The sequence below is a fragment of the Xiphophorus maculatus genome, chromosome 5, assembly GCF_002775205.1.
Source record: "Xiphophorus maculatus strain JP 163 A chromosome 5, X_maculatus-5.0-male, whole genome shotgun sequence".
Classification (NCBI taxonomy): Eukaryota; Metazoa; Chordata; class Actinopteri; order Cyprinodontiformes; family Poeciliidae; genus Xiphophorus; species Xiphophorus maculatus.
In genome coordinates, this window is record NC_036447.1 from 28,702,284 (window position 1) to 28,729,845 (window position 27,562).

The 27,562-nt window shown below is 38.0% G+C and overlaps 1 protein-coding gene across 1 annotated transcript in view; it reads right to left on the reverse strand.

The window, feature by feature from the left end:
• The window catches only part of mad1l1 (mitotic arrest deficient 1 like 1), a 50,483-nt gene that overhangs the window by 14,134 nt on the left and 8,787 nt on the right, over positions 1 to 27,562 (reverse strand). Inside the window, exons 12-17 of the mRNA XM_023334417.1 lie at positions 23,325 to 23,465; positions 22,789 to 22,845; positions 21,785 to 21,876; positions 21,108 to 21,198; positions 13,006 to 13,231; positions 11,573 to 11,766 (exon numbers count right to left, since the gene is read on the reverse strand). Of these exons, the coding sequence (XP_023190185.1) occupies positions 11,573 to 11,766; positions 13,006 to 13,231; positions 21,108 to 21,198; positions 21,785 to 21,876; positions 22,789 to 22,845; positions 23,325 to 23,465 (801 nt within the window). The remainder of the gene's footprint in view (positions 1 to 11,572; positions 11,767 to 13,005; positions 13,232 to 21,107; positions 21,199 to 21,784; positions 21,877 to 22,788; positions 22,846 to 23,324; positions 23,466 to 27,562) is intronic.

Here is a 27,562-nt window from a genome sequence, read left to right on the forward strand (position 1 = left end):
CAAATTGGATGTCCTTGAGGGGCCAAGTCAAAGCCCAGACCTCGATCCAATAGACAATTTGTGGCCGGATTTGACTTAGTCACACAGACGCCATGCTGTGATTACAGACAAATGGGCATCTATTAAACACCGACTTAATGCAAAAACTTATTTTATGAATGTTATTTTCATTTTATCAGTATTTAATAGTGATAAGGGGTTGACTTTTAAGTGGGTTTTTTTGTTTAAAAAAAAGCGCCAAATTTTGTACATCAAATTGGTTTTTAAAGGAGCAGTATTATGTAGAATCAACTTTTTTTAGCTTTACGTCATGTTATAATGTCATTCCCTCTTCACAAACATACCTGGAGTTGCTTGGAATTTTTTTTATGCAATGTCGAGAACTTCTTTTATCTCCATGGCAACCACTCAGCGCAAAATTCCTGAAAACAGCTAGCTCCGCCTTCAAGGACAACGCTCTGCAGTTTCCAAGCTACTGAGCTTCCGCCTCACAGAGCGATTTTCCACACTCAGCTCCTTCAGACTAGCCAGCAGCAATTACCAAACACTTGATGGAACTGCACATGTTTAAGCAGATGTGGAACTGCACATCTGCTTAAACAGATGTGCAGTTCCACATCTGTTTAGAGATTAATAGAGATTAAAAGCTGTTAAAATGGATTTTCTTTATTGAATCAAGTGTTTAAAAGCTGTTTAAAAGACAAAGAGAAGGAGCTTTGTATGTGAGCTCCTTCTCAGTGAAATGCTGGTAAAATGTTGTTAAAGGGTTAATAGAGGAGCCATGTTGTGATGACTTTGTGAGGGCGGAGTTTCAGAAAGAGCAGGAGTTTTTAAGGAGACAGATGCCAAATTTCAAGGCGTTGAATTAAAAAGAAAAATTTCTCTTAAGTCATGCTTGATATATACAGAATTATTTCAACAACTCAAGTTAAAATAGTTACTTGATAGTGCGCTTAAATTGCATTACATAATTGAAAAACACATCATGAAATAAGACAAATTTTGTTGTCTTATTTTGAAGCCAGCTCTTAACTGGCTTCAAGAACTAGACTGTGGTTTGCTTTTCCACAGTCTAAGAGCATATTTAGAGCAAGGACATTATGTCACAATAATCTCATCCTGTTTATGTTTGATTTGCTACCTATTTTATTCTGCATTATTATGAATGATCATGGTGCCTGGAAAAAACATAATACAGGCCCTTTAAAAGCAGTAAAAATGGTGAAACATTCAAGGAGGTGAATACTACGAGGTATCACTGTATCCAAAAGCATAAATTTAGTCATACCTTTGCTGTTTTATGGTTATAATCCATGTTGGAGTAGATATTTTCACTGGGTTCCCATAATCCATCGTTTCTGCGTCACAACGATTTGAATCCTGACGTTGTTTTAGGTTCCTGGATACCGCGTTGAATATTCCAATGCCACATTCCCTCATTTAACAGCAATTGAATTTCCATAAGATAAATGAATGATGTTGGCTATGAGATGATTTTGTAATTGCCCATGTTGGCTCTGATGATTCAATGGATGTGTCAATCATTCAGATTGGCCAATGGGCTCCTGAGAAACTGTCATTTACAGAGTCGTTCTGGAGAACTGAGAGCTGTGACCCAGTGAGGTCAGAACACGTTGTGTTTTTCCATGTACTTTGACTTTGATCACGAAAACAATTGTCATTCGTTACGACCATCTATGGTCAGATGTTAGTGGGAGGAAAAAGAATCTTCAGAAAAACGCTAAGAAATTTTAAATACTAGCAATGCGCTAAATTGTGCCAAAATAGCTAACTTGAAAAAAAACAGTGATTCTCTTTTTTAGGGAGAATGTCTTTTCTCTCCATTTTTCCCACTGTGTGTCATTTTCATTTACTGTCACTTAATAAGAGAAATGTGGATTTTTAAGCCTTTGGAGTATTTCCTGGAGTCTTGCATTCATTTTGATACCACCTCAATTCAAATAAATATTGTCATTTATGAGCAGAAAGACGCATTTGGCAAAAAAATTCTCCTGTTAAAATCCAACCGTTTAAAGGTATTCTTTCTTAGAGAGCTATTTAGAGGAAACAATGAACGCCACATTTCTTAAGATAGAGATTTTCACTCTATGTAAATTTTAAAACTTAATGGTAGGGCTTTTTGTTTTGCTTTTAGCATACTCTAGCCTTGCAGGCTTCCTGACATCATCTTTCAGTAAAGGACTTGTGTCTTTCCGAAGGTGTTTGTGTGCTCCTTTTCCTCCAACCCTGTCACTATAAAGCACCACTCTGCATATCAAGTCAGAGTATTGATATCCTTTAATTGGATAGACAAATTAAAAGATAAATAGGATAATACATCTTCATTGCATTGCTGAGACTTTACCTGAAATTTTCTTTACAAATGTTCTCACTACTATTACTAAGATTGAGGGAACAGATTTTCTCTTTTTCTTTGTTTACATGAAAAAACCTGATGTCTCCTTGTGGATTTAACTTGTCAGTAGCGCCTGCAGCTGTATGGCTGTATGCGCTGGGAGTACCCTGAGATTTTCCTTTGAGTAAAAAATATATATATATATGTGAAAATACTGGACTTTTTATTATTTCCACCTTTTGCTATTAACACAATTGTGAAAAATAAATATGGTCTTTTGTGTCAAAACATCCTGTCGCTAGCCCACGTCTTTTTGCCGTGTGTGGGCGTGGGTATTTGCTAGTCCTAAGCCTAAATGTTATTGGTCTGCTTACTTTTGTTTATTTGGCAGCTTAATAAGATAAATGTGACGATACACTGCAGCTAGCTAAAAATGAATAAGTGAACTAATAGAAGTTGAATAGATCCCGCCTAAACTTTTAACTTGGTGTTCAGATCTAATGGGGTTGCCCTGACCCTGCATTTGCTTTTGGGGTAGTTTTTTTTTTTGTTTGTTTTAGTTTCAGGAACTAAAAAGCTGATGGGATCCCCCCCATTGGTTCTGCGTTGAACGGCCGTGACATCTGCTGCGCTCTTCCTGAGCGTCGAGCTAAGGGGGAAGCTAGGTTTAGAGTCGACGCGTTGAACTGTGTGGAATATTTGTGTGGGTTAGATCTGTGCTGGTTGTGTGTGCCACGCACATTACGTGTGGCACACAAAACCAGCATGTGGGGGTCAGGTGCAGTGATAGTTTTCTGCGTGCCCTCCGATAATATCCAGCAGGCACCCATGGAACTTGTGATATTTGTTTTGTAATCACCTCCCACGGTTGATGCTTAAGAATATGCAGTAAACAGGAACTTGCTGATTTTTATAATTATAATTTATAATTAATTTTTCTCTGACATCGGACTGTAAGTATGTAGTGCCACACTGACACGTTTTTCCTTTTAACTCTTCAAAATGGAAAACACAAGCAAGCATGTTATGTGAGACGGTGCAATATCCTCCCTTGCATCCTGCAAGGGAGAATAGATTCATACTCTCACATCATTTACCCCAAAATTTTAAAACATTTCAAACTTATTTGATTTTCCAGTGCAAAAGTAAAATTTTGCCATTTCAACAGTTTTAATTTAACACCATAATCATTCTTTAATCCCTAATTTTTCCCAATCTAATAGTTATATTAGTTTACTTTTTCAAATTTGTCCTATTTCCTTTACTTACCATTTATAAGTTCTTGTTATTTATTTTTTGAATGCAACATTTTCCACATAAATTACTTTATCCAATTATTATTTGTATTTTTGTTGTCAATCAAGGAGCTTCTGAAAAAAAGCCAATTTACTGCAGAATCAGATATTCTGGAAAGAGATGAAAAACAGAAAGATGGAGAAAGAAAGAACAGAGGAAAGAGAGAAGAAGGGGGCACCCAGAAGGTTTAATGTTACCCAAACTGCGACCCGAAAAGATGAGGAAAGAGTCAACAAATTATAGCACTGGAAAAAGTTTAGATGCCACATGAATCTAAACTTTCAGATTCATCTAAATGAAATCTGAATGATGAAATTGCTCACAGAGGTCATGTGACCAATTTAACTAATTAGGAATTTGTGAACGGTGGTAAACGTCTTTGGCTAAAGTATGAATGTGACAGGATTTCTAGTTGATCTCAAGAATATCACCATTTTTATCCCGGTTTTTTATTCTTACAAATATCTTCTTGAGACAACAGACTGAATTTGTTTTGCCTATTTTCTTGAGAGTGGTTCCCCAACTCATCTCATATTATGTTTGTACAGCTGCTACAGACCCAACACAGCAAATATTCAACACTAACATTCATTCTATATCAATTATTGAGCAGACTACAAACGTAAGTGGGGGCTGTCATTCTGTGGCTAGGGACATCAGCTGGATTTCTGCTGCTATGTATCACGTTACCAACCAGATACAGGACATATGCTCTAGACCCTGACCCACAGAGTCAGTGGGAACCAACCAGAGTCCGCACGCAAACCAGCATACACAGTGACAAACATGCGTGAACCCAGACACGCACCCCCCCCCCCCCCCCTCTCCACACACACACACATCCGCGCAGCTACAAGCGCACCACACACACACACAGTTATAAGCGCACCACCTCTCCAGGGGGCAAGCAGGACAGAAGACTGTCAGGAGAAATCAGAGTTAACATTCCCTTCTGTCACTGGGATTTTAAACTCCTGGGTTTCTCTCTGAAGGTTTCATTTCCACAAAAAAAGCACAGTTCATGTATTCAGTCTTGTATTCCCATTAGCCTTTGTGTTTATTGCTTATGTTTACATTCATGGCAATAAGCAATACAGAAATGAGTGCTTTGCTTCAATGAGCAAAGTGAAGCCCAGTCCCTGAAAGACTCAAGTTTTTCACAAATATTTCGTGCAATATATCGTGGAGACTGTCTCTCACAGCTCTAATTTGTTGTCTCTTTCTGCCTTCCTACATGTCATTTCAGCTGTTCTGTCCCTTAGGAATAAAAGCAAGAGTCCTCTGTACTTCCCTTTAGATGAGTCAGTCACGTTATTTTACAGTCAAATCATAAGCCGTTAAAAAGTGACATGTTAGTGGACAGCTGTAGAAAATGTACCAATGGTCTAGTTAAATTTTAACGGTCAAGGCAGAGAAAGAAAGATCCAGAAAGAACTTCTCATCAGTAGGAAGCTACATCTGCACAACACATCTGTTTCTGGTGGCTGGCTTGTTTCCCTCCAACAACGACTTGTATCAAAATGAAGATAATGAAGTCTTATGATGCCTCTTATAGGAATTCACACTCTTAATCATCCCACATTGGCAGCTGAAATCAAGACAAGTCATTAAAGGAATACCTTGTTCATAAACTGCCCCTTATTAATTGTCCTCTCCCTTCAAAGTTTTTCACAAACTACTCGGTGCCTTATAAACAGCGTATGCTTAATCAGCTACAACGACATATCTGCTCAAACTCACTACCTGTTTTTCCATTTCCTCCACCTTCCCTCAGGTGATAGACTTTACAGTTAATTGGAAGTAGGTTTTAATGAGTTGGCCTTGAGATTATATCTTTTCCTTTCATTTCAGGGGAACGCTGGAGAGGAAGGGTCGATGAAGTGAAAGAAGAGTGAGGAAAAGTAAAGGGAGGTATGAAAAAAAATCTCTCTGTGAAGAATGTTTGAAAAGTTTCCAGTAACTGCTATAGTTTGCATGTCTTTATACTATATATCTGCTTGTTTATGTGATTGTCAAACGCGGATGTGTGTGAGCCAAGTCTGGTTTGGTAGCTCACAGGAAGTAAAACTTAAGGATTTTTCATCTAAAAACGTGTCTTAACTAAAGTACAATTTTCTGCACCATACAAGTTTTCTTTATTTTGGTTGATCCTTTGGTTTGTCTTTAAACACTAAGAACCACTGGGCATTGGATAAGGTGCATTGTGACACCTTCTGTTGTCACCGTTTCGTGCTTGACTCTTGGATTTATCTGATTTATCATTAATATAACCTCTCCGATACATTCTATTACATAACCAAGTTAAAACACATTTTCTGTTGCTGCACTTTATGTTTTGGGAACTCTTTGTGTTTTACTTCCCCCTCAACCTCTTCCGATGTGGTAAGTGGCAACTAGCTTTGAATCAGCTTAGCTTCAGCGCTATTGTTGCTACTTACTGTGTCGGATATGTAGTTACTCCTCTGCTTAGGAGGTGTGCAAGTTTGCTAAAGTAATGACGTCATGTCATATTATGTGGCGCCACACATAGTTAATGCAGGTAAACCCCACAAATCAATGAAAAGAATAAACTGAATATAAAAAAAAGATAACACACCTACAGATTTTTTTTTTTTTTTTAAAAAGGCCTAAAGTGTTTTTCTTTAGGCAACATCATCCTAAGCTCTATGTAACTAAGTAAATTATACAACTAATCTCTCAAAGCTTTGATGGATTTTAAATCATGTCTTAATCGGAACCTTTAATTAACAAATAGTAACATACAAGCCAAGATTCTCCCTCAGTTGAGTAAGAACATGTTTTTAAATAATTCGCACATTTTTCCCCCTCACACATCTAAGGTATTTATTCCACAGATTATTAGAACCTCTTAAATACCTAATCAGTGGTACTAATCAGTACCGTCATCTAGTGCGGGAGGCTAAAAATATACATAAAGGCACAAACAAGTTAGGATCATACACAAACACTTTGAGCAAACTTTTTAAAGGGGCACTACTATGTATTTTCCAGGTACGTAGTGCCATTTTATAGTGCAATCAAGTAACTCTTGACTCTTGATCTGATCTGGGTGTAACTTTGCATGGGATTAGAGAAGAGTGTCATTTTTAGAAACGTCCACCATGCTGCCACCATGAAAAGCTGATATTAGACCATACATGTCATTTTATGTTTGAGCTAATGAAAGGTAGATCCAAAATCTTTATATTATTGCACAGCATCTGTTCTGCATCTAGTCAGGACTTATCTAGCGGGGTATGTCTTAACTATTTTATAATGTATTGTAACTTGTCAGCCAAGAAGTGAAAATGAAAGTTAAGCAGATCTCTTAACTAACATGCAGGGTTCATCTTTCCACAGAAATTATTAACTAAAGGCTTGTTTTTGTTTTTTTTATTAAAATTTTGGCGCTAGGATGAGGTGTGGTCTTTTTTTGGAGGCATCAAAATTAGTGCATTTCACAAAACTGCAATGAAAACCCTTCTTTCGCATCACGAGTCACTTGATAAACAACCATGGCAGAAAAGGCGAAGACGATAGGAAGTGGTATGAGGACGACAGCGCGGCATGTTTTTAATAAAGTATCACATGAACAAGCTTATTCATGTGTGATTTTAATTGCATGTTTTTGTTCAACTAAAACACAGCAACTGCAAAATTGCGTTTTGTTTTGTGTTTTTTACTTTAGTGGAAAACTTTACACACATTTGTCATGGAAACGCAGCCTTTTATTGAAGCAACCCTTGCCATGGGTCATATGGGTATTTCCATATAGCAAGATCATATTCCACTTTCTTTAAAAGTGGGATATTATATTCTGCTTAATGTAACACCAATCTGTCATTAACAAGCAGAGCTTTTGATAAACTATGTGCAGCTACCCAGCTTTTGAATCAAACCGATTCAAATTTATACCAATGCTGCAAAGACAGTCAACTCTGACACTCATAACATTTCATCTTTCAGAACCCTACAAAGATTAGCTGTTCAAAGAATCACAGTCAGGCTTCACACTATGTTTGTAAAATTGATCAAAAGAAAGAGCACTCTGGTACCAACATGATCTGACTCTTTGTGAGTACAAAGTATAGAGTTGAAATAAGTCTAAATATCTGAAATATCTAAAGTACACGAACATTTTCTTGCCACTATGTCCTTGCCGCTTTGCTCAAATGAAGTCAGAGTCTGAGATTTGTAAAACCTCATTTATTCATCCATTTTCTTTTTTCCGTCTTCTGATGCCAGTGCTTCATTTCATCTAATGTTGAAGTTGACTTGTGTTGTTGAGTATTTAGCATTCAGTCTCTGAGGACCGCAACCGTCAGTCAAATTTCAAGGCATTTTATGTTTTTGGCTCCTGAGTGTTGGGCTGATTGACAGCTGATTGAGAGTACAAACCATGAAGGTTTCTCCCCAGGGATGGCAAAAAGGATGTCTTATAGCACAGCAGTGTCCATATAATTCATGATGTAATGTTAATCAAAATGCCCTCAAGGACCTTCCACTGTGCGTAGCCAATCAGTGTTAGAGCAGCGCTAACCGTATCTTAGTTTATATAACAAGTATATATACAAGTATATAACGAGTATATAACGAGTTTTATAACAAGTATGAAACCCACAAACTCCCATACACTCCACGTTCCATTTTTTGGTCAGCTGTGAAGAGAGCACTGCTGACATTACAACTAAGATCTAGTTGTCTGGTAAATGTGTACCACCTGGTCAGGCGGTTGTAAGCCTATAGTTCATGATCACTTTTACTAGCAGTAAGTCTATACAAAATTATGCTTTGTTATTTAAGTAGCAGAAGTTATAATCACATTATTTCTTCAAACTTTCATACAGCGTCAGCTGCTGGAGTTGTAGAATTTTAATGATGAAAAGCAGGAAAATGTTGCAACAACACCTAAAGCCATGACAAAGACTGAAACAGAAATTCTTCTAGCCATTGCGTAATAAGGCAGACCTCAGTCATGCTGAGAGAAGGCAGGGCATGACCAGACAAGAATCTTCTCCAACAATTTCAGTTATTCCCAAAACGTAGCAATGTTTTGAGGGCTGACAAATAATTTGACTGAAGGTTGGTGAAACATGTCAATCAACGTGTCGCACAGCGATGAATTCATTAACAGACGATGAGTAGAGGAGCGCGACTGTGGCCAGTTAAACAGCTTAGATATCACAGAAGGGAGATTTGGTTGCCTCTGCTGAAAGGGGAATATTAGCAGGATTACCTGGCAACCCTGTTGGTGTGGTGCTTAACGTTAGAATCCCATTTGTAAGGGCTTCTATGCTTCCTGTTTAAAATGCCATTTTGTTTGCTTTTAACGCTGCTGGATTGCAACCAGGTGGTTGGTAGATCATAGAATGACGACACAGGAGAAGTAGAATCTACATGCTGAAGGGGAAACACAGACTGATTTAACATTTATTACAATACTGGAAAAGTTATTTTCCAACAGAGTGAAGGAAAATTGTTCCAGTACACAGAGGGATAAAATTTTGTAGTTCTGTTACTGCGTGCCGATGCAGAGCGACCCACTTAAAGCAGTAAGAGTACGACTCGGGTTTGACTTGCACATAAAATTCCGGTAAATTTTATGTTCAAACACTGGATTTTTTTTTTTACAAGATAGACCTGTACCTAATACAAATGGAAAAATAACATATAGCTAAGTAGTTGTTCCAAAAATGAATACCTCGTCAGATGACATTTACTGCTTTAAGTCTTAATGAGGATAGTGTGGGGTTTTTCATTATAGTTTAGTTTTACTTCGTTGTGACTTTTTGTCTAATTCAGTTAGTTTTACTTAGTTTGTAGAGTGTGTTTGCTGGTTTTTATTAGTTATTAGTCGTTAAATATTGTTTAGTTTGAGTTTACTTTTTAGTAGTTATGGTAGTAGGTTTGGTTTTTCCATATTTTTGTTAATTTTTGGTGCAGAATTTTAAAAAGAGTCAAGAGGTGTATTGCGGACTTGGTAGCGTTATGAGGAGTATGGCGTACGGTAAATTGCTGACAGCTGACATAAACTGCTTGTGTAATCAATTTTAGATCAGTTCAAAAAGCTAATAAATAGATCTGTAAACAGAAAAGCTTAAGGATATTATATCTATAATTTCAGTATGTTTTAGTTAATTTTATAAGTGCACAATATAGTCCAGTTGTTTGTAGTTTCTCACCCATTAATTACCATTTTTATTTATTTCAGCTTTTGTTATTTCCGTAGTTTTAGTCAGCTACAATAACCTTGGTCTTAATTTTTGCTCATTTCATCTATCACCTATTAATACCTTTTTACAACCCTGTGAACATCCTTCTCTTTGCATGTGAATGGATGAACAGTGAGATGCAATGTGGTTGGTATCAAAAAGATTGAGACTGAGGTATCATGTGATCACTTTAGCATGAAAATGTACACCAAGAGGGTGTACACAATGTGAGTGTATTTAGTTTTTAGATGAATATATGAGGTCAACAAATATTGGCAGCAAATTGTCTCCTCCTGCAGGGTCTCAGGTGGGCGAGCTGGCACACCAGCAGCTGTAATAATACACCTATTCTCACACATTCTCATTCCCCCCCCGTTTATAATTTTATGTCACATTTTTACCCTGTCGGAACTCAAATTTGTCCTTGAGCAAGGCATTAATTGGCTACAAAGATATTAAACCTGCTCCCTAACTTACCGGAAATGATTTCCCCACAGTTTGGATTTATTTTAGCTGCAGATCACCCATCATCACACCAGCAAGCAACAACACAGTGATTACCCACTGCTACAAGCTCAGATCAGAGCAGAGCAGCAGAGAAAGAGGGAGATGAACAAAAACAGAGAGATAAATGGGATAAATGTGCCCAGCACTGAATGGACAAATGAAAAGAAGAAAAGAGAAAAAGATGCATGAGTGGAGGAAGGTCAACATTTTTCCCTCTCACTAGAGGTGCTTAAGTAAAGGATCTGCTCAACAGATAAGGGACGATCACATACAGTTAGAAATGAACCTACTCAAGCCTACAGGGAGCAGGAGAGAGATTAAAGCCCCGTGTTCCTGACCTAACACTCTGCCAGTCTCTGTGTCACTCACACATAATTCTTCCACTTATGTTCTCATCTCAATGAGACAAGTATCAACTGTATATTTATAAAATGTAGAGGTCAATCAGTATTGAACTCTACATTTAGAGCTTAAATTAGAACTTTACGAGATAACCGGAAGAGAACTCTGGGTTATCTTATTACCCAAAGTTTAAGTCGTTTAAGTCACTGGTTACTTTAAAACTAATAAGCCTGTTAAAAAAGATCTAAGAAAAAGAAATGTAATAAGTAACACAAGACATTGTAAAAAGCACAACTTAATGTCTAAATGTAGTAGAGTTAAAGTCAAAAGCATCCATGATTAAATCTACTTGAGTACTGCCAAGCTTTTGGATTTACCTTTCCTTATTTATCCAGTTTTCACTCCACAATTTTGCTGTTGTTAGGTAACCAAAGAGTGTGTGAGTTAGATGATGCCACCAACCTTGCTTAGCTCACTGTGAGAGCTGGAGAGGCTAAAGCCTTTCCTCTGACTACAACTCCCAAAATGCTGTGCGCTTCCGGATCTACATAGTGAGTACCATCGGTTGTATTAGCTATTGATATTGATCACGTGTCTATTGTGATAGATAGTATCTATCACAATAGATTTTAGAACTTTGGTCATTTTGGTTACTTATGAATCAAGGCTGAGAAAAGTTTAGCTAAATAAAGTGAGCATGCAGATGATGAGTACGTGAATCTTGAAATATAGTAGTCTATGAATGTTGCACCAGTGAAATCCTTTTCAATTTTACTTTTGGTCTAATAACGTTGATGGTAGTCGACATTACAAGTGTTTCCTCCGGTATGGATTGAGTCCTCACTGTAATTTTGCATACCTTTTTGAAGAGTAGAGAGTCCTGCATGTGCTCTGCATAGACGGAGGTGAGCCTGTACTGGTTCTCAGTGGTTATGTCGATCTGGTAACCAGTCAGGACGTAGCAGACGGTGCGGAACTCCTGGATCTTCTTTTGAAACACCTCCTTCAGCCTCTGGTTCCTCAGCTCGGAGCTCTCCATCTGCTTACGTAAATCTAGAGCAAAATATAATAATTAATATACCCCTGCACTGAATACGTTTTACATATGAATTTCAGCCGTCTGTGAAAGACATCATCTTTGTAAGCATTTAGCATTCTCCACCTATTCTCACTACACTGACGCAGCATTGATGGGCAGATCCAAAACAAAACAAATGCAATGTCTACAATATAAAGTAAAATCACAGCTGGATGCTCATCACAGCAGAAACAGGACCAGGTATCACTTGAACTTGTCCAGCAAAAATTCAAATAAATTCAGTTTGCTTCTATAGTAAATAGCTATGCTGCTGTAGGCTGAGTAAATTCTGCTAGTTTATAGTCTGGTTATGACAGTAAACTAGTTGTAACCAGGTTTGTCACCATAGCAAATTTAGTTGGACAATAAATTGTGCCAGTAGTTATTGTGATAAACGACACTATTGTTGTTTTGAGACCATTTTCAAGCACATATGATAAATTGCATAACAAAGCAAGTTTGCCATCTCAAAGATCCATAAACTTTAATTTTGTTAATAAAATACTTGACACTGGAACTGGAAGATATATTAAGTGTCCGAAATAAAACAAATCAAAAACAATCAAATGGAAAAATAACTACACACAAACACACACACGGCAGACACAACTGATTAAGTATCTGTCAACAAAATTGTCTTTCAAAAAATATTAATCATCAGAATGCAAATCATTGAGTTCATTTTAATTTATTGTGGGATTAATTCATTTCTTGCTTATTACAACATCTTATAAAAACATGTTTTTTACATATTTGTTAAATTGAGGCAGACAGACAACATGTGAAGAAATCAAGCTCCTCTGCCTCCTCACAGTGGTTCTACTGCCATCTGCACAAATGTACCACTGCTGATCAGAAACAACCAATCAGAGCCAGGAGGAGTGCCTCAGTGCTGCTAATCAAGCTCTTGTATGTACAACTCACACCCTCCCCCTTGCTCTCTGCTCCGACACAGCTCCTCCTACCACGAATGCTAAGGCTAGTTAGCATGGCTAAAATCAGATAAACAGTTTTCTCCACTGTTAGCCCAGAAAGGCAGCTGAGAGGCTCAACATTTATTATTTTTTATTAACTTCAATCTTATTTAGAAATATGTATTAAACTAGCAAAAACTAAAACTGTTTGGAGTTCTACAAACAATTATTTTTGCCATGCTTTCATCAAGAGCCAATTCAGTACTAATCAATGACGCATTTCCATATTGGGGATCCTACCCAGCACTTCTTTGGATGGGGGTAAGGTGATGCTAAAGCCAGGAGTATGAATGCTGGAGTCGTCCTGTGAGGCCACGCCTCCTTCCTGGTAGGAACGTACGAGTTCCCTCAGACGAGTCAGTTCCTCTTGGACCGCCCCCGCTTCCTGCTGACGCTGCTGCTTGGCCTCGGCGGTTGGGTTCAGCTTCAGGTGGATGACGCGGGTTTTGACGGGATCGTAGTCTCCCTGAACCAAGCAGAAGAACAGGTAATATCTTAGTCCTTCAATAATCACGCGTCCTGATTAGAGTGAAGAAGCTTAACGACATTTGAATAAAAGCTTGCAGATGATTTTTACAAACTTAAATCACGAAACATCAGTTTCTGATAAAATAGTAATTTTCTTTTTTTTTGTTTTCCATAATATACAAGATGAAGTTATAGAGAAACCACACAACGCTTTAAATAGCAGCTTCACAGGTTTTAAAATGGTATCGTTCGTGTTTGAATTCATCTTGATTAAATAATAATAGATAAGTGGAAAAGACAATTTCCCTGAAGGAAAATCCCAGAAGGAGGGAGAGATCAATCGATCTATTAATCTATCAATATAATCTATCTCATCTAAACCGGCAGGCATTTGAGTCTCAGAGGAAATCCAGAGCTGGTTAACATACCATCTGTGTTTGAAATCGATAACAAAAATAATGTGTATAGCCAGCCAATAAGTTGCATGTCTAAAGGAAGGAACACATGGCCAATTAAAATAGCCACCACAACATTTGAAGCTACAAGACAAGAATAGAAAATTCTACACTTGTTACAATGTCATTTCATATACAGCACACGGACGGATTCTTTGGCAGCAGCAGGACATGAGAATAATTAGACATCTTGAAGCTCAAAGGTCTACAGTCCTGACTTCGGTCATAAATAGACCAGAGAAAAGAAAAGATGTCACAATCCCTTATATTGTATAATGGGAGCCATTACAGTTTGCAGGAACACTTTTCAGTTCCACATGCAGTGAGTTTCAGAACTTTCACTGTTTTTTATTTTTAACATAATTACTTTTCCCCTTGACTCGGCAGCGCGTCGCTTGTTTCCTTAAATATTTTTTATTAAAATAAATGTAATTAGATGTTTCCATTAGCTATGAGCAGCAGCTGTCCAAATTAACAAAAATAAACAAATGAAAAATATCACTATGTGAAAACTTCCTGCATAGGATTTATGCTAGTCTTACATAAAAATTTGCATTTCAACAAATGAGCGTTGAATCCCACTCAGTACCAAAGTCTCAAATGTTCAGAGGTTTTGTGATCCAAAACAAAAAAATAAAAAAAAATAAAAAATCCTCACATAAGCTTGTCACTTTAACAAATTTTACTTATTAGCATAAAAATTGAATAATAATGCAAGTACACAATCTCAAAGATTAAGCTAATTTAAAAGAAAATTTCCACTGGAACTGGAAGACATTTTAAATATTCAGAATATATAAACCAACAAAACACATACAGTATAAAATTGATTATGAAGTCTCTGTAAATAAACATATTAATCAGACAAGGGAAACAGATAAAACTAGCGGTTAGAATTTTTGTGAAAAGATGCAGACAGACAGACTACTGGGTGTCAAATGTTTGCAGCATTTTTAGAAATGTTTGTTTTTTAATGAGACTAAAGGGCATCTCTAGCAATTAGGAAAATCATCTTTTGAGCTGGCCTTTATGTATTTTGTTTGTTGATTAAACACCTCTGTGATTGTGGCTTGTGCTCAAACATGTAGACAAGCTAGCACCACAATACAAGCAAGTTGAAAAATGTCAAACTTTTGTCGCTGCTGTTGCTATCGCATCCCTTGAGTTGGGCGGATTGCTGCCGCTTGTAGCTGTCATTTGTCGCTACCCGTATGTCGAGCTAATTACTCTAAGAATGCGAGAAGAGGAGGAGTCAGAGTGAAACTTTTGTCACCCAGTTTTCTTGGTAGAAAGAAAACGCACACGATGAAAATAGGCAATTATCAACCTCATTTTAATTCATCATTTATTTGTTGCGACAGACCTATTTTGACCAGGTGGGTTCATTAGAATCTCCGCCAGGATGTGTCATGGAGACTTGAGCTTTAGGGGAGTTATTGGATAAGCAAGAGAAGACTGAGGTTGTGTCTGAAAAGCTTAAAGGAAGAGCTCTCTCCCTAGCAGCAACTTGCATGGATGGCTCAGCTTTAAGGTCTCCATTTCTGTGTTGCAGTGTCAAAAGCTACATGCAAGACAAAAAACATCCCAGGGGAATAACTGAAATGTGCATTGCAAGATATTTTTAGTCAGAATGGGCTGTAATTAATAAAAACCGAATGTTGGGGTGACCTTTGTATCTTGTGACAAGTAATTAGGAGAGCATTTACCACGTCAACAAGACTAATGGTTTTTTGTCATTTACTGCTGAAACTTTCTGTGCTCAAAAAGTCAGACTAACTCAAAAAGGTTCTTGCAGGGTATTTTAAAAAATAATATACAGCAGGGGTTTTCAAAGTGTGGCAGAGCCAACTCACCCCTCAAGCACCCTGCCGACTACTATATTAGGGTTCCAAGCCTACAGAGGGGGCAGAACAGGCGATGGAAAGCAGGCCTGTTTGCCTACTCCAGGAAACTGCTTGATCTTGAAGTAGTAAGGACTGAAATTTACAAATCTTGGTCAAATTATGTAGAGGCTTGGGGACAGGCAGAGCCTGGACTTAGGTTAAATTGTAATGGCAACACCAAGTGGTGTAAGACAGATGTTTGTTGCCTTTAACGACTGAATGCAATCCAGTCAATTTGACTGCTCCATCGGAGCATGGAACCATTTGTAATTGTACAGGTTTTTCCTTATTGGTATTATTACTTTCTGCTAAAACACATTGGGCTGAAGAACCAGAAAATGATGGAAAACATCTAATATGGTAATCTGGTAGAGAAAGCTAGTCTGTTACTCAGACTAGCAGAAGTCGATGTGTTTTAGCTAATAACCTTTAAACTATAAATCCTACAATCCAAAACCTTGAATTGTGTGAATCCTTGGATGATTCTGCATCACTTTGCTTTTGTGAATCACTAACACAAAAGTTAATTGTCAATCAATCAAGTCTATTTGTATAGTAAATTTCATCAACAAGGCAATTCAAAGTGTTGTACATGATAAAAACACAAAAAAAGAAAGTCATAAAAACAACATACAGTCACCACTTGAAAAGCTAGTAACAAACATTACATTTTGAGTCAGAGTCTTTTTCAGAATCATTAATACACATCAAATATATTGTTTACATCTTCATCACATTTTATGATGAGAAATTAAGACATACCCACGTAATGATTAAATTTTTTTTGGACATTTTGGTGATGGGGATGCTGTGGGGTTAAAAAGTTTATCTCTGCACAGTCATTGGCTTAAATTACACCAAACTTGGTACAGATGTTCCAGATAACACCCTCAGGCCACAGCCTGAATATGATTATGAAGTGTGTTGTATGTTGCCTCTATTTGATCAAATCTCAAAGTTGAGTGAGGAAAAATCACACATCATAAATAAGTAGTGGACAATTTTCTAAATATAACCACTGGGTGGCTAAAATTTAAGCATTTAAGCACCGAAGCCCTTAGCAAACTAAGCAGCTGCTTAGTTTGCTTTTGCCTTGGGCTGGCTCTAAATATGACCAACTTTACAGAGCTTGTTTTAAGAACCCTGGGGAGAATGGACAAAGTAGAATGGAAAGGCAATCTACTACTACTTGATCTTTTCTTTTTTTTTTCTTTTTCTCTCTTTCTCGCTCTTTTTTTTTAATCAGTCTGCTTTTATTAACTGGGTCACCTGATTTCCTAAATAGCCAGTACAAAATGTGTCAGGATGCATTTAAATGGAGAAACATGGGCTTCTGTGATGTTCAAGTACCATAACACAAAACTAGCACAAAAACATTTTCTGATTAGTCTGCTGAGCTGACGTAGACTAATTTTCTCTCCACATATTCTTAAGGAAAGAAAACTCTTTTTGTGTGTTTCACACAAACATCTACGACAATCAATGTTGGTCCTTCGAAAAAGAAGCTTTTCAGACATCTTCAGAATGTTTGTCAATGAGAGAGCGCAGGGCTTGGTGGCTTCCTCCTACCACCTAGAAGTTTTATCGGAGAATATGCTGGCCAGTCGACAAAAACTAATCCTAATCAAAGATTTCCTGCACTGCCTTATCTTTTATGTGGCATGAAAGCTCAAAATCTCTCACAGTGAAAAAGCTGTGAAATCTTTTGGCAGAGTTTGCAGGAGGCTACTTAAGAACTTTGACCGTGATTGGTATTTGTCATTTCCAAGCCACAGTTATCACCTCCAATAATCCATTTAAGGGTTCCCCCAGAGGCCACACATGGGAAAGTAGCAGATCATATTACATTCAGAGTGGCAAGCGAGGCTCCAGCAAAGTCTTTTTTAATTTATTTAAAAAGCAATAGCAAGCAGCTTTCCACTGACTCATTCTCTTTTTGTATTTGTAAAAGTAGACTCAAACGTTTGATGCTGTTATTAAGACGTTATAAAAGTAATGTCATGCAGCTCTGAGAACGCATCCACAGCAGAGGCAAATTTAGAAACTTAACAAAAAAAAACACCACAATCTAACTTAAGCCTCTTCAAATAGTTCCAGTACAGTGAACCCTCGCTATATCACGGTTCACCTTTCACGGTCTCGCTGCTTCACGGATTTGCATCGTGCATTGTGTTCTGCATTCTGATTGGCTAAACTATCTCTCCGCTTCTTCTCTACCTGTGTGTCAACAACGTTGCGGTTTAATATGTACACGTACGTAAAACAGCTTGCCATATTGAACATAATCGATGGTGGCATGTCGGTTTGTAAGAATATTTTTGCCCAGGAGAAAAAAGAGCAACAAGAACTACCGATAACTATGTTCTTCTCTCGAAAAAACACACCTGCACCTTTAGAAGAAAAAAACCGCTACAGAGTGGAGTCAGGATGCAGCGGCTCAGTCAGAAGAGCAGTGAAATACACGTGTGTCACTATTTGTCCTGCTGTACTTTTTTTTTTTTTATAATCATTTTTTATTTTCTCCCGTTCTAATCCAATAACTCAGGTCGCGGAGGGGCGGCGCTGATCTCCGCAATTCGGGCCCGGGAATCCGCTTTCAGTTTGTATTAAAATTATTATTTTACAGTACAGTAGTTATTTGTAAAAAAATAAAAAAAATTTTATACAGTACTTTTTATTTGTTTTACGGCCTCTGTCTCTTTAAGAAACTCCTCCTTTTTCTGAAACTCCGCCTCCAGGAAGCCATTATAACATGGCTCCTCTATTAACCCTTTAACAAAGTGTTTACCAGAGTTTCACTCAGAAGTAGCTCCTATAATGAACTCAGCAGATGCTCAGTTTCACCAGGTGTTTGCTAATTGATGCTGGCTAGTCTGAAGGAGCTGAGTGGGGGAGCTCAGCTCCTTCAAATCCAGCTCCACAATTACCACAAACCTGTCCATCCAAAGTGAGCAAGCCCAACCTGTCTGTCCACGAAACAAGACGTGTCCTTGCTGTCCAAAGAGCTGCACTGAGCCGTTCGTGCACCTCTGAATTTTTGCAACATTTAGCACTTTTAAAAAACAAAAACACACTTTTTGCGATTAAAAAAAAAAATTCACTTCCCCTGCGCTCCTACCACCAGGATTAGCAGGTTTTCTGGGGGAAATCCTGCTTAACAATAAATTCTGGTATGGAATCACAAGAATGTTTAACTAAACAACAGTTTCAGAATTTGCACATTGATGCAACCAGTTTAACGCCTGTTTATGTATATTTCAAATAGAATTACAGTTCGAATCTCTTGACAAGTCTTGGTTTAATGTCTGCATTGTGTGTTGTTTAGAGTCCATCCCCTGTCTTGTTTTATGGTCATGTTGAGATAGATTTTAAGTTTGCTAAGATAAAATATGACTAAATTTGGTTCCAATTGCCATCAGGTATCCTTTTATGATCAATAATACAAAACCTCTCAGCTAGAGTGCTTGACAATTACAATACCAAGGTATTTACTAGGCATTGTGCTGCCTTAAATATTCATTCTTTGCTGAACATTTAATGGCTTAAGTGGGTTTTTGCTAATGCTGAAATGTTTCATGCCTTTGAACCTTGACAAATTACTAAACTCCCTGAGCAATTTTAATGAATAAAAGCAATTGTATAACATATTTCATGACAAAGAGAGATGGAGAGACTGATAATGATATAAAGACGGAGTCAATTTAGGGTTAGACTAGAGCAATCTGTGACAGTCGGTGTAACGAAAGTTCTCATTGTGAGGTTTTTGAGGCATTCACTTCTGAATGCCACTCACTCATGCCCATTCAGTCATTGATTTCCACCCTCCAACGCCTCACCAGCCAGTCAGTCATCTCTCCACGCAGACTGATGAGCAGCTCTCTCTCACTGGGGGAGTCAAAAAAATTAATTCCTATGAATTGACCCAATCCATTGACTGAGTAACCTCGAAACATGCAGAAATTCACCCCTTCGGTCAGTCGGCCGCTGCCTTAAAGGTAGCGGTCATGCTTGGAGAGATGTGGATTTAATTTATTCCAAGGCTAAATGGAGCTAAAACGCTCGGCCACACAGATTTCATTAAAGTGCCTTGGCAGGCTTAGTTTGGTGCAGTTTAAGTCAGAGGGAGTTACAGAACCTCAGATAAAACATGAACTTTCATACATAAGCAATATGTGGAGGCAGGGAGGCGAGGGAAGGATCCCCAAAATAAAAACAGCCACAGGCAAAGACAAAAGGTTATTAAATAATTTTGTTAGATTAAAATAGTTCAATTAAATGTGTGCATTTGTGTCGGCAGTGTTGATCCCACTACCTGTCAGCAATAATATAATTTTATCACATTTTAGGGCAGTATTATGTAAAATCAACTCGTACCTCATATTCTAAAGTTATTCTCTCATCAAAAACATACATGTGTTGCCTTGATTCTTTCACGTAATTTTGAGAAATCCTTCAATCTCCTCTGGCAACCATTCTCATCAAAACACCTAGATGGACCTACTTCCGTCTTGAAGACGCAGCTCTTCCTCAGAGCTGCAGCTGCAAGTTTCCGCTTCATTGAACGCCCACACCCTGCAACTTCCCCACTCAGCTCCTTCAGACTAGCCAGCAGCAATTAGCAAACACCTGGTGGAACTGCAGATCCACTGAGTTCATTATAGGAGCTACTTCTCAGTGCAACGCTGGTAAAACCTTTGCTAAAGGGTTAGTAGAGGATCACTGTTGTGATGACTTTCTGAAGACGAAGTCACAGAAAAGGAGGAGCTTTTAAAGAGACAGAGGCTATATTTCAAGGCATTAAAGTAGGAAGTAAAATTAATTTTAAGCCAGGGTTTCCCCCAGTGTTTTATAAGCTTGGCAAGCATTTTTAAAATGGTTGCATTTTTTAAGCCTTTATTGTTGGTGTTCAGCTGTCAATTTTCCAATAACACATAATTATCAAGTGATATTTTTAAATTTTCTGTCAACTTTAAACATTTTTTAACTGAAAAACACAACGGGCCGCTGGATGAATGTCTGCCCAAGCACCCAACAACCGGGATTAACAAGTTTTTGGGGGAAACCTTATAGGTAATATTTGATATATAGCATTTTTATGCTATATATATATATATATATATATATATATATATATATATATATATAGTATTTTTAACTGAAGCTAACATAGTTGCTTGATTGTGCTATAAATTGGCACTATGAGCCTGGAAGACACATAATACTCCCCCTTTCATAACTAAACAGCTAAATGTATTCACCCCTGTCCAAATCTGTGTTCACTGTAATCCTTTCATCCAATAAAAGAATGGGTTTTAATCCACCTTCGGCTCTGCAGCTACTTAACTGGACGCTGTTGGAATGACACCTGGGTCCAATTGTGCTTGGAAAAACTGTCAGATATGAAATATATTTTCGTGCATCAATCCACAGCGGCTTACAGGACAGGCCGCTACCCCTGGGGTTATTAAATTTGTTCCTTTGTGCCAGACGACTAAATCCATTACAAAAGCCAGTTGGAGGGACGTTTGCTGCCTACCTGCAGGTTGTGTCTCTCCAGTCTCATCTCCAGAATGTTATTCTGCTCTTCCAAACGCTGTCGATCCTTCTCCAACTCTTCAATTTTTTGCCTGAAAATTGCAATTACAACCAAAATAGGTACCATTACAGAAAATGTGTGTGAGGACAGGGTCTGTTAATAAACCATCACCAGAGCAACCATGGTTTTTATATGACTTAGAATGTCAGATTTTATATTAATCGGGATTTCTCAAGATTTCAGTAAAAAATTTAAAAAAGAAACAATATATATTTAAAAAGTTAAGTATTATGTAAAAATCTAAATTTTCGTGCTTTACATCATCTTATTTTATTCCCTCATCAAAAACATACCTGAAGTTTCTGGAGACAGAATGTTTAATGTTAATGTTATGATTACTCCTTATAGCAACTCAAACCTCAGAAATAAATCGTAGCTTATTGCTGAAGAAGGTGGCTTTTTAGACAGCTATAGCCAAGAATGTTAACGGAAAGTTGATTGGAATGAAAAATGTATTGTGAAAAATGGTGCAAAACAAGGATAACCGTGGTGTTGGCTCACTGTGTTTTATCAAGTTGATTGAGCCAGGTCTAAAACTTAGATAATTAAAGTGAACACCATTTTTGAAATCCTGCAGAGATCCTGAGCAATTACAACTAGTTGTATAAATTTAATACCTTAGTATGTTGACCTCTTCTTTGTTCAGTGAAGAGCTGCAGTCAACTGAAGAAGCCACTTGCGTCTTTGCAATCTCCAACTCAAGCTCCAGCTAGAACAGACAAGAGAAAAAATAAAATGATCTTAGTGCACCAACATTACACCAATGGGCCGTACGCCCGGCAAAAACCTTCAGCCTGCCGACAAAGTGACGTCATGAGTGTGACCTCCCAGAGCTGGGGGCAACAAAGCTGCACACAGACAACAACTATCATTGGTTTTAGCTGTGAAATAATTATCAACATAATGCGCTAAATCTTAAATGCACAGCTGATAAAAGAAAAAGGAACGAGATGCTTTGCTATTAATTGTGAACATACAACTAGATAAGGTACAAAGGTGTCACATTTCACAGGTCAAGAAAAGTTTTATTTACAAGAAAATAAAAGGGTCAGGAAAGTATGTCATTTATGCTAGCTTGACTTTGACGATATTAGATGAAGATGTGCTGCGGAATTCGGTGTGTTTCGGTTCAGTTAAAACAAAGAAAAATATGACCCACAAACACGACTCTGACAGATCATCAGTACAACGGGAGTTTAGATTAGCTAATCAACCACCGCTGTGTTCGGACGATTACTTAATAACACTCGCAAAATAAACATAAAGAAACATGATTCTTTAACTGACTGAATGTTCTGTTCTTTGTGAGAAATATTTGTATGTTTTTTGGTGTTTTATCTTGATACACTGGTGGAGCTGTTGTCAGTCAATTGCCATGGCAAGAAACCTGTGCATAGTGTAGCATACACAGAGAGCAAGAAAAATGAAGAATAGGAGTGATTTAGAGTTGTTCTTCGCTGATTTCTTTGGGCCGCCCAACCACAAAAACCAGTAATTAAATTAAGAATACCTACATCTCCAGATTTCATTTTGTTAACAGAATTGTTCTACCATGGCAGAGCAGCTGGGTAGGCATGTAAAAGGGCTATCGGGTAAACTGTGAAGTCTAGTGCATACTTACCTTTTGCAGCTGCAGTTTGAGCGTCCCTGTCTCCTCTTGTGCCTTACTGAGCTGAGCCTGAATTGGAAAAAAAGAGAAGCAAGTGTTTCTAACAAAAAAGTGAAAATTTACCTATTTTAACGCAAGGTTTCCCTCGGGGTATTATTAGCACTCCATTTACCCAATGCCAGTCTAGGGATCATTTATTTATTTTAAATAGGTCATTTAACCCTTAAAAGTTTAGCAAAGACAGATTTATAGATGACTTATTGAACTGGATGTGAAGCCTGTGCCTAGCAAGCCATCATAAATTATTATAACGCGGTTTTGAAAAGCCACTAAAAATGGCTTTTCGGAAGCCTGTATCGGCATTTATATAATCTCTCTGTGAAGGCGAATACTGCACCAATGTAGACACCAAAAATAAAAGCCTGAGTGCTTGCTTGGGTCACTCAACGCAAACCTTAAAATCTTAAAACTGTCAAAGAATATCAAGCATAAGAAATATGCAAAGAGAAAAATGAAGAATAAAGAAGTTAAAGACAGTCGTCACACACCTCCATCTCTGCATTGTGGTTTTGTGTCTTCTGCAGAACGTCTTCTGCCTCTTTGACTCGTTTACTGAGTTGAGGAGAATACTCGTTTGACGCCAGCTCACCGTCGTAAGACTCCAGTATAGCACGCATGCCATCACGTTCCTGGAACACAAACATTTAAGCAGTCATGCAGCAGCAAGTTTAAAGACAGAGAATTCCCTCGGTGTACGATAAGCCTGGTGGACCACCAGGCTTTACTTGTGTCCCCACCAGGCTAAACATTATTTATTAAAGGGGTTTCTTACACACCAGTGACAGTAATAGCAAAGGCAGGCTAAAGAGTTTCTTTGGTGAAACGGTTAAAAGCACCATGGCAACGTGTGGTCAGGATCGGACACTGAGGTCAAGTCTCTTTCTTTATTTACTGGAGCTCAGCAACCACTTCCTGTCTTTACCGGTCTACATGCTAACAACTTCAGTGAATTTTTAAGACTTTATAGTTGGTGTTTAAATGTTGTTAAAGTGTCTTCCAATTACACACAATTACCAAGTCACATTTTCTAATTTTCTTTCAACTTAAAAAAAATTCTTTAACTCAGAAAACATGGTGGATTGCTGAATGGCTGCTCTAGGGTCCCCTCCATTAAGCTTAGCAAATTTTCTCAGGGAAACCCTACAAACACCAAACACCTGTCTCTTCCAGCAGCCATTCTACAACACATACAACCAACTGACCAGTTCCCACTGGGTTGCTAGGTGAGGGGCAGCGTTCGCCGATTCTGAGGTTACAACCGGGAGGTTTTACAGACACCAAAATACATTACCTTATTTCCAGAAAATGGCTGGATGGTGTTTTGTTTTTTTTAACACTTTGACTGCTTCTACAAGCAGGAGAAACCCAAATGGAAGTACAAAAACACGCTTTAACTATGTCAGGATTGTTTGTGTTTGATGAACGTGCTTTCTGTAAATTCTTCTTTTGCTGTTCTTACTTACTCGACACTGACGCCTAGCAGAGCAACTGCAGTTGGTTTAGTTCTCAACTTTGAAGAATTTGTCTAATACAATGACTGGCTTGCTTCAATGTGGGACTAATTATTCAGCTGAAAAGACTTCAACATTAACAAGTTAACGCAAGCGATAAAACTTTAACACATGAATATTACATAATGTAGACTAATGAATCTATCTATCTTGACCTGAAAGCATCTCTCCCATTGAGAGTAAGCGAGTTCACAGCAGCGCATCTCGACACATGAGGAGCATCGAATGACGGCGAAAAACAAGTTTTTTCCCAGCATAATATGTCTGAATGCTGAAAGTAGCCAATATTACTTATTAATCCTTCTGTCAGACGTCATGGACAAAGTGGAAATGCAGGGGAAAACATATAGATGAGCACGGAGATGACCAGGAGCAGCTGCCGCGCAAATGTCTTCCACAGCCATTCCTCTATGCAGAGCTATAGAGGGTAAAATCCCTGTGGTGGAGTGAGCTCTGAGACTCCCCTGGAGGATCCCGACCAGCGGCTATATGAGAATGTGAAATAGTCTCACACAACCAGTGTGAGAGCCGCTGAACAGACAGAGGACTTCCAGCTGAGTTATCTCTGTAACGCACAGACACGGGCAGCGGCGAAGTGCAGCCGTGAGCACTACGTAACACGAGAGTTTATGGACGGGACAGAGGAGATGAGAGAGCTTTGAGGATGAAGAGAGAAGCCAGGAAGAGTCATCGCTCTCTGAGTGAGATCGTCTTTAAGGAGAGCGCATGCAATGTGACTAGCGGCAGCAGCCATTAGCAAACAACTGGTGGAAATATGCAACTGCTGACCTTTTCACACAAACTACTTCTCAGTCCAACGCTCCTAAGAACGCTTGTAAATGGCATCATGGAGGAGCATTGTTGTGATGAAGTGCTGAATTGAGATTGTCGGAAAGGGTAGCAGGTTCTTAAAGAGACAGGAGTTAATGTCATGGTGTCAGATACAGCTGCGATGTCAAGTTCTTTGAAGTTGTTTTTGATATTCACAGCATTTTCATTACAAGTGAAGGAAAAAGTGACTAAATTGTGCTTTAAAATGGGACTATGTGCCTTGTAATATACATAATACTGCCACTTTAAAAGACAGAAATTTAAGTGGGGCCACAATGACATCTTCAGTCGCTCTGCTCTGAAATTCAAACCCTGATTTTCATGTAGTTTGCAAAAAGGTTTCAAGCAAATTTTTATTTTTTTACTTTCTGGATGCAAACGTCGCACGATAGCAGCAGACAAACTCCAATTAAATACAGCACAAAAACCTACTGAAAAATGTTATTTTAGATCTCAAGTAAACAGACAAATCCCCCACAGATTGCTAAACAATGTAAATGAATGTTATGCATTTGAAATGCGCTAGCACAATGCAGACGCTCAAGGTAATGTGCAAGAGGGAATAGAAAACTAAACATCACTAGCAACACAAGTGAAAACCAGACAGAACAAATACGTTTGGAGGTCAGCGTTTGCTCCACATACCGACCAGGAGGGCTTCCAGATGTTTGTCTATTAACCTGCAGGAAAATACAATTCATCACTTTTCTGTGATAAAATGAAAAATTTAATTTAAAAACGAACATGGCGAAGGAGAACAGAGTGATAAAACCTATTGCTGTTTTCACCGTCTATTGTTGCCAAATTGCTTTTCTGTCAACCTCATCTGGTGGCTAAAGATTTCTGTACCCCTAATAGGTCAGTCAGTCGTCCCACAGAGTTACATACCGAAGGTGATGGTAAGTGCAGGTATTTAGTGGGTGAAGCCTTAAGGCAAAGATAAAAAAAAAATAAAGATAAAAATCAGTTATTTGAAACTGAAAAGAAATGCTGGACTAGTGGGCAAACTATTAAAAAGCTTTATGCGCGTGACACAGAGGACGAGCGATGAACCTTCCAGAAAACAGACGGACGATTACGTTCATGTTGCCACGTTCCATCATAAAGATCAACACATTTCCTGTAATTAAAGGGACAGCGTTAAGTAAAATAAACAGTCTTGAGCCTTCCATAATGTAATAATGTTATTTCCTCTCCAAAAACATAGTTTATTGTTGCTGTGATTCTTTCATGAATGTTTGAGAAATGCTTTAAACTCCATGGCAACCAATCAGCTGTGCAAAGCACATGGTTGGACCTAGCTCCGCCTTCAGGGTGCAGCTTCTTCTTAGAGGTCCTCACGCACAATTCCCCATAGTCAGCTCCTTCAGACTAGTCATCGGCAATTAGCAAACACCTGGTGGAACTATATACCTGCTGAGCTCATTATAGAAACTACTGCTCAGTGAGCCACTGGGTTTTTAGAGGAGAGACGCCGTGATGACTTGCTGAAGGGGGAGTTTCAGAAAGCGTAGGAGCTTTTAAAGAGACAGAGGCCCAATTTCAAGGTGTTTAAATTACAAAGTCAGATTTATTTTAAGTCATATTTGATATATATAGCACTTTTATAACAAGTTAAAATAATTACTTGATTCTGCTGTAAAATGCCAATATGTAGCTGAAAAACACATAATTCTGCCCCTTTAAAATGTCTTGTCTTAATTAATATGAAGCCAGTTTTGCTTTTCTAGACAAAGAGCGTATTTAGAACCTCGTCATGATGTCATTATCGTCTCATCCAGTTTATGCTTGATCCTCCCCGTTTTATTCTGCATTTTTGTGAATGATCACGGTGCCTGGAGTAAATAATAGCACAGACCATTATTTAGTCCAGTATCCCTGCAAACATGTTCTGTAATATCACAGTCTGTATTACATGATGTAGTTTTAAACAACGGTGGAAGGAAACCTAAAAGGTTTCCAAGTATACCTTTTAAAAAGATAGTTATCATTGGTATTGGCAAATGCCAGAAATGTATGTAAACTTTTGAATTTGAGGAAGGTTACAAGAAAATCTCAAAAAAACATGTTCTTGTTAAGTTTTCTGGAATTTGTATTTAAGTTTTTTTATTCCTTTATTGTCATTGTGCAAGAAAGCATAACAAAAATCTAAAAAAAAAAGAAAGCAACTCTTGAAGGCACTGAAAATAAATAAATAAATTCAGTATATTTAGATCCATAAATATACTTAATTAAATAGCATAAATATATTTTGGTCTCCTTTAACTTCAGATGCTGAGAAAAAAAATGCGTGCGTGTCGTCTTATCCAGCGTATGTAAATATCTGCTTTCAACTGTGTGTGATTAGTGTGCTAAGAGATTGTAGATGACCAGGGGAATAACGC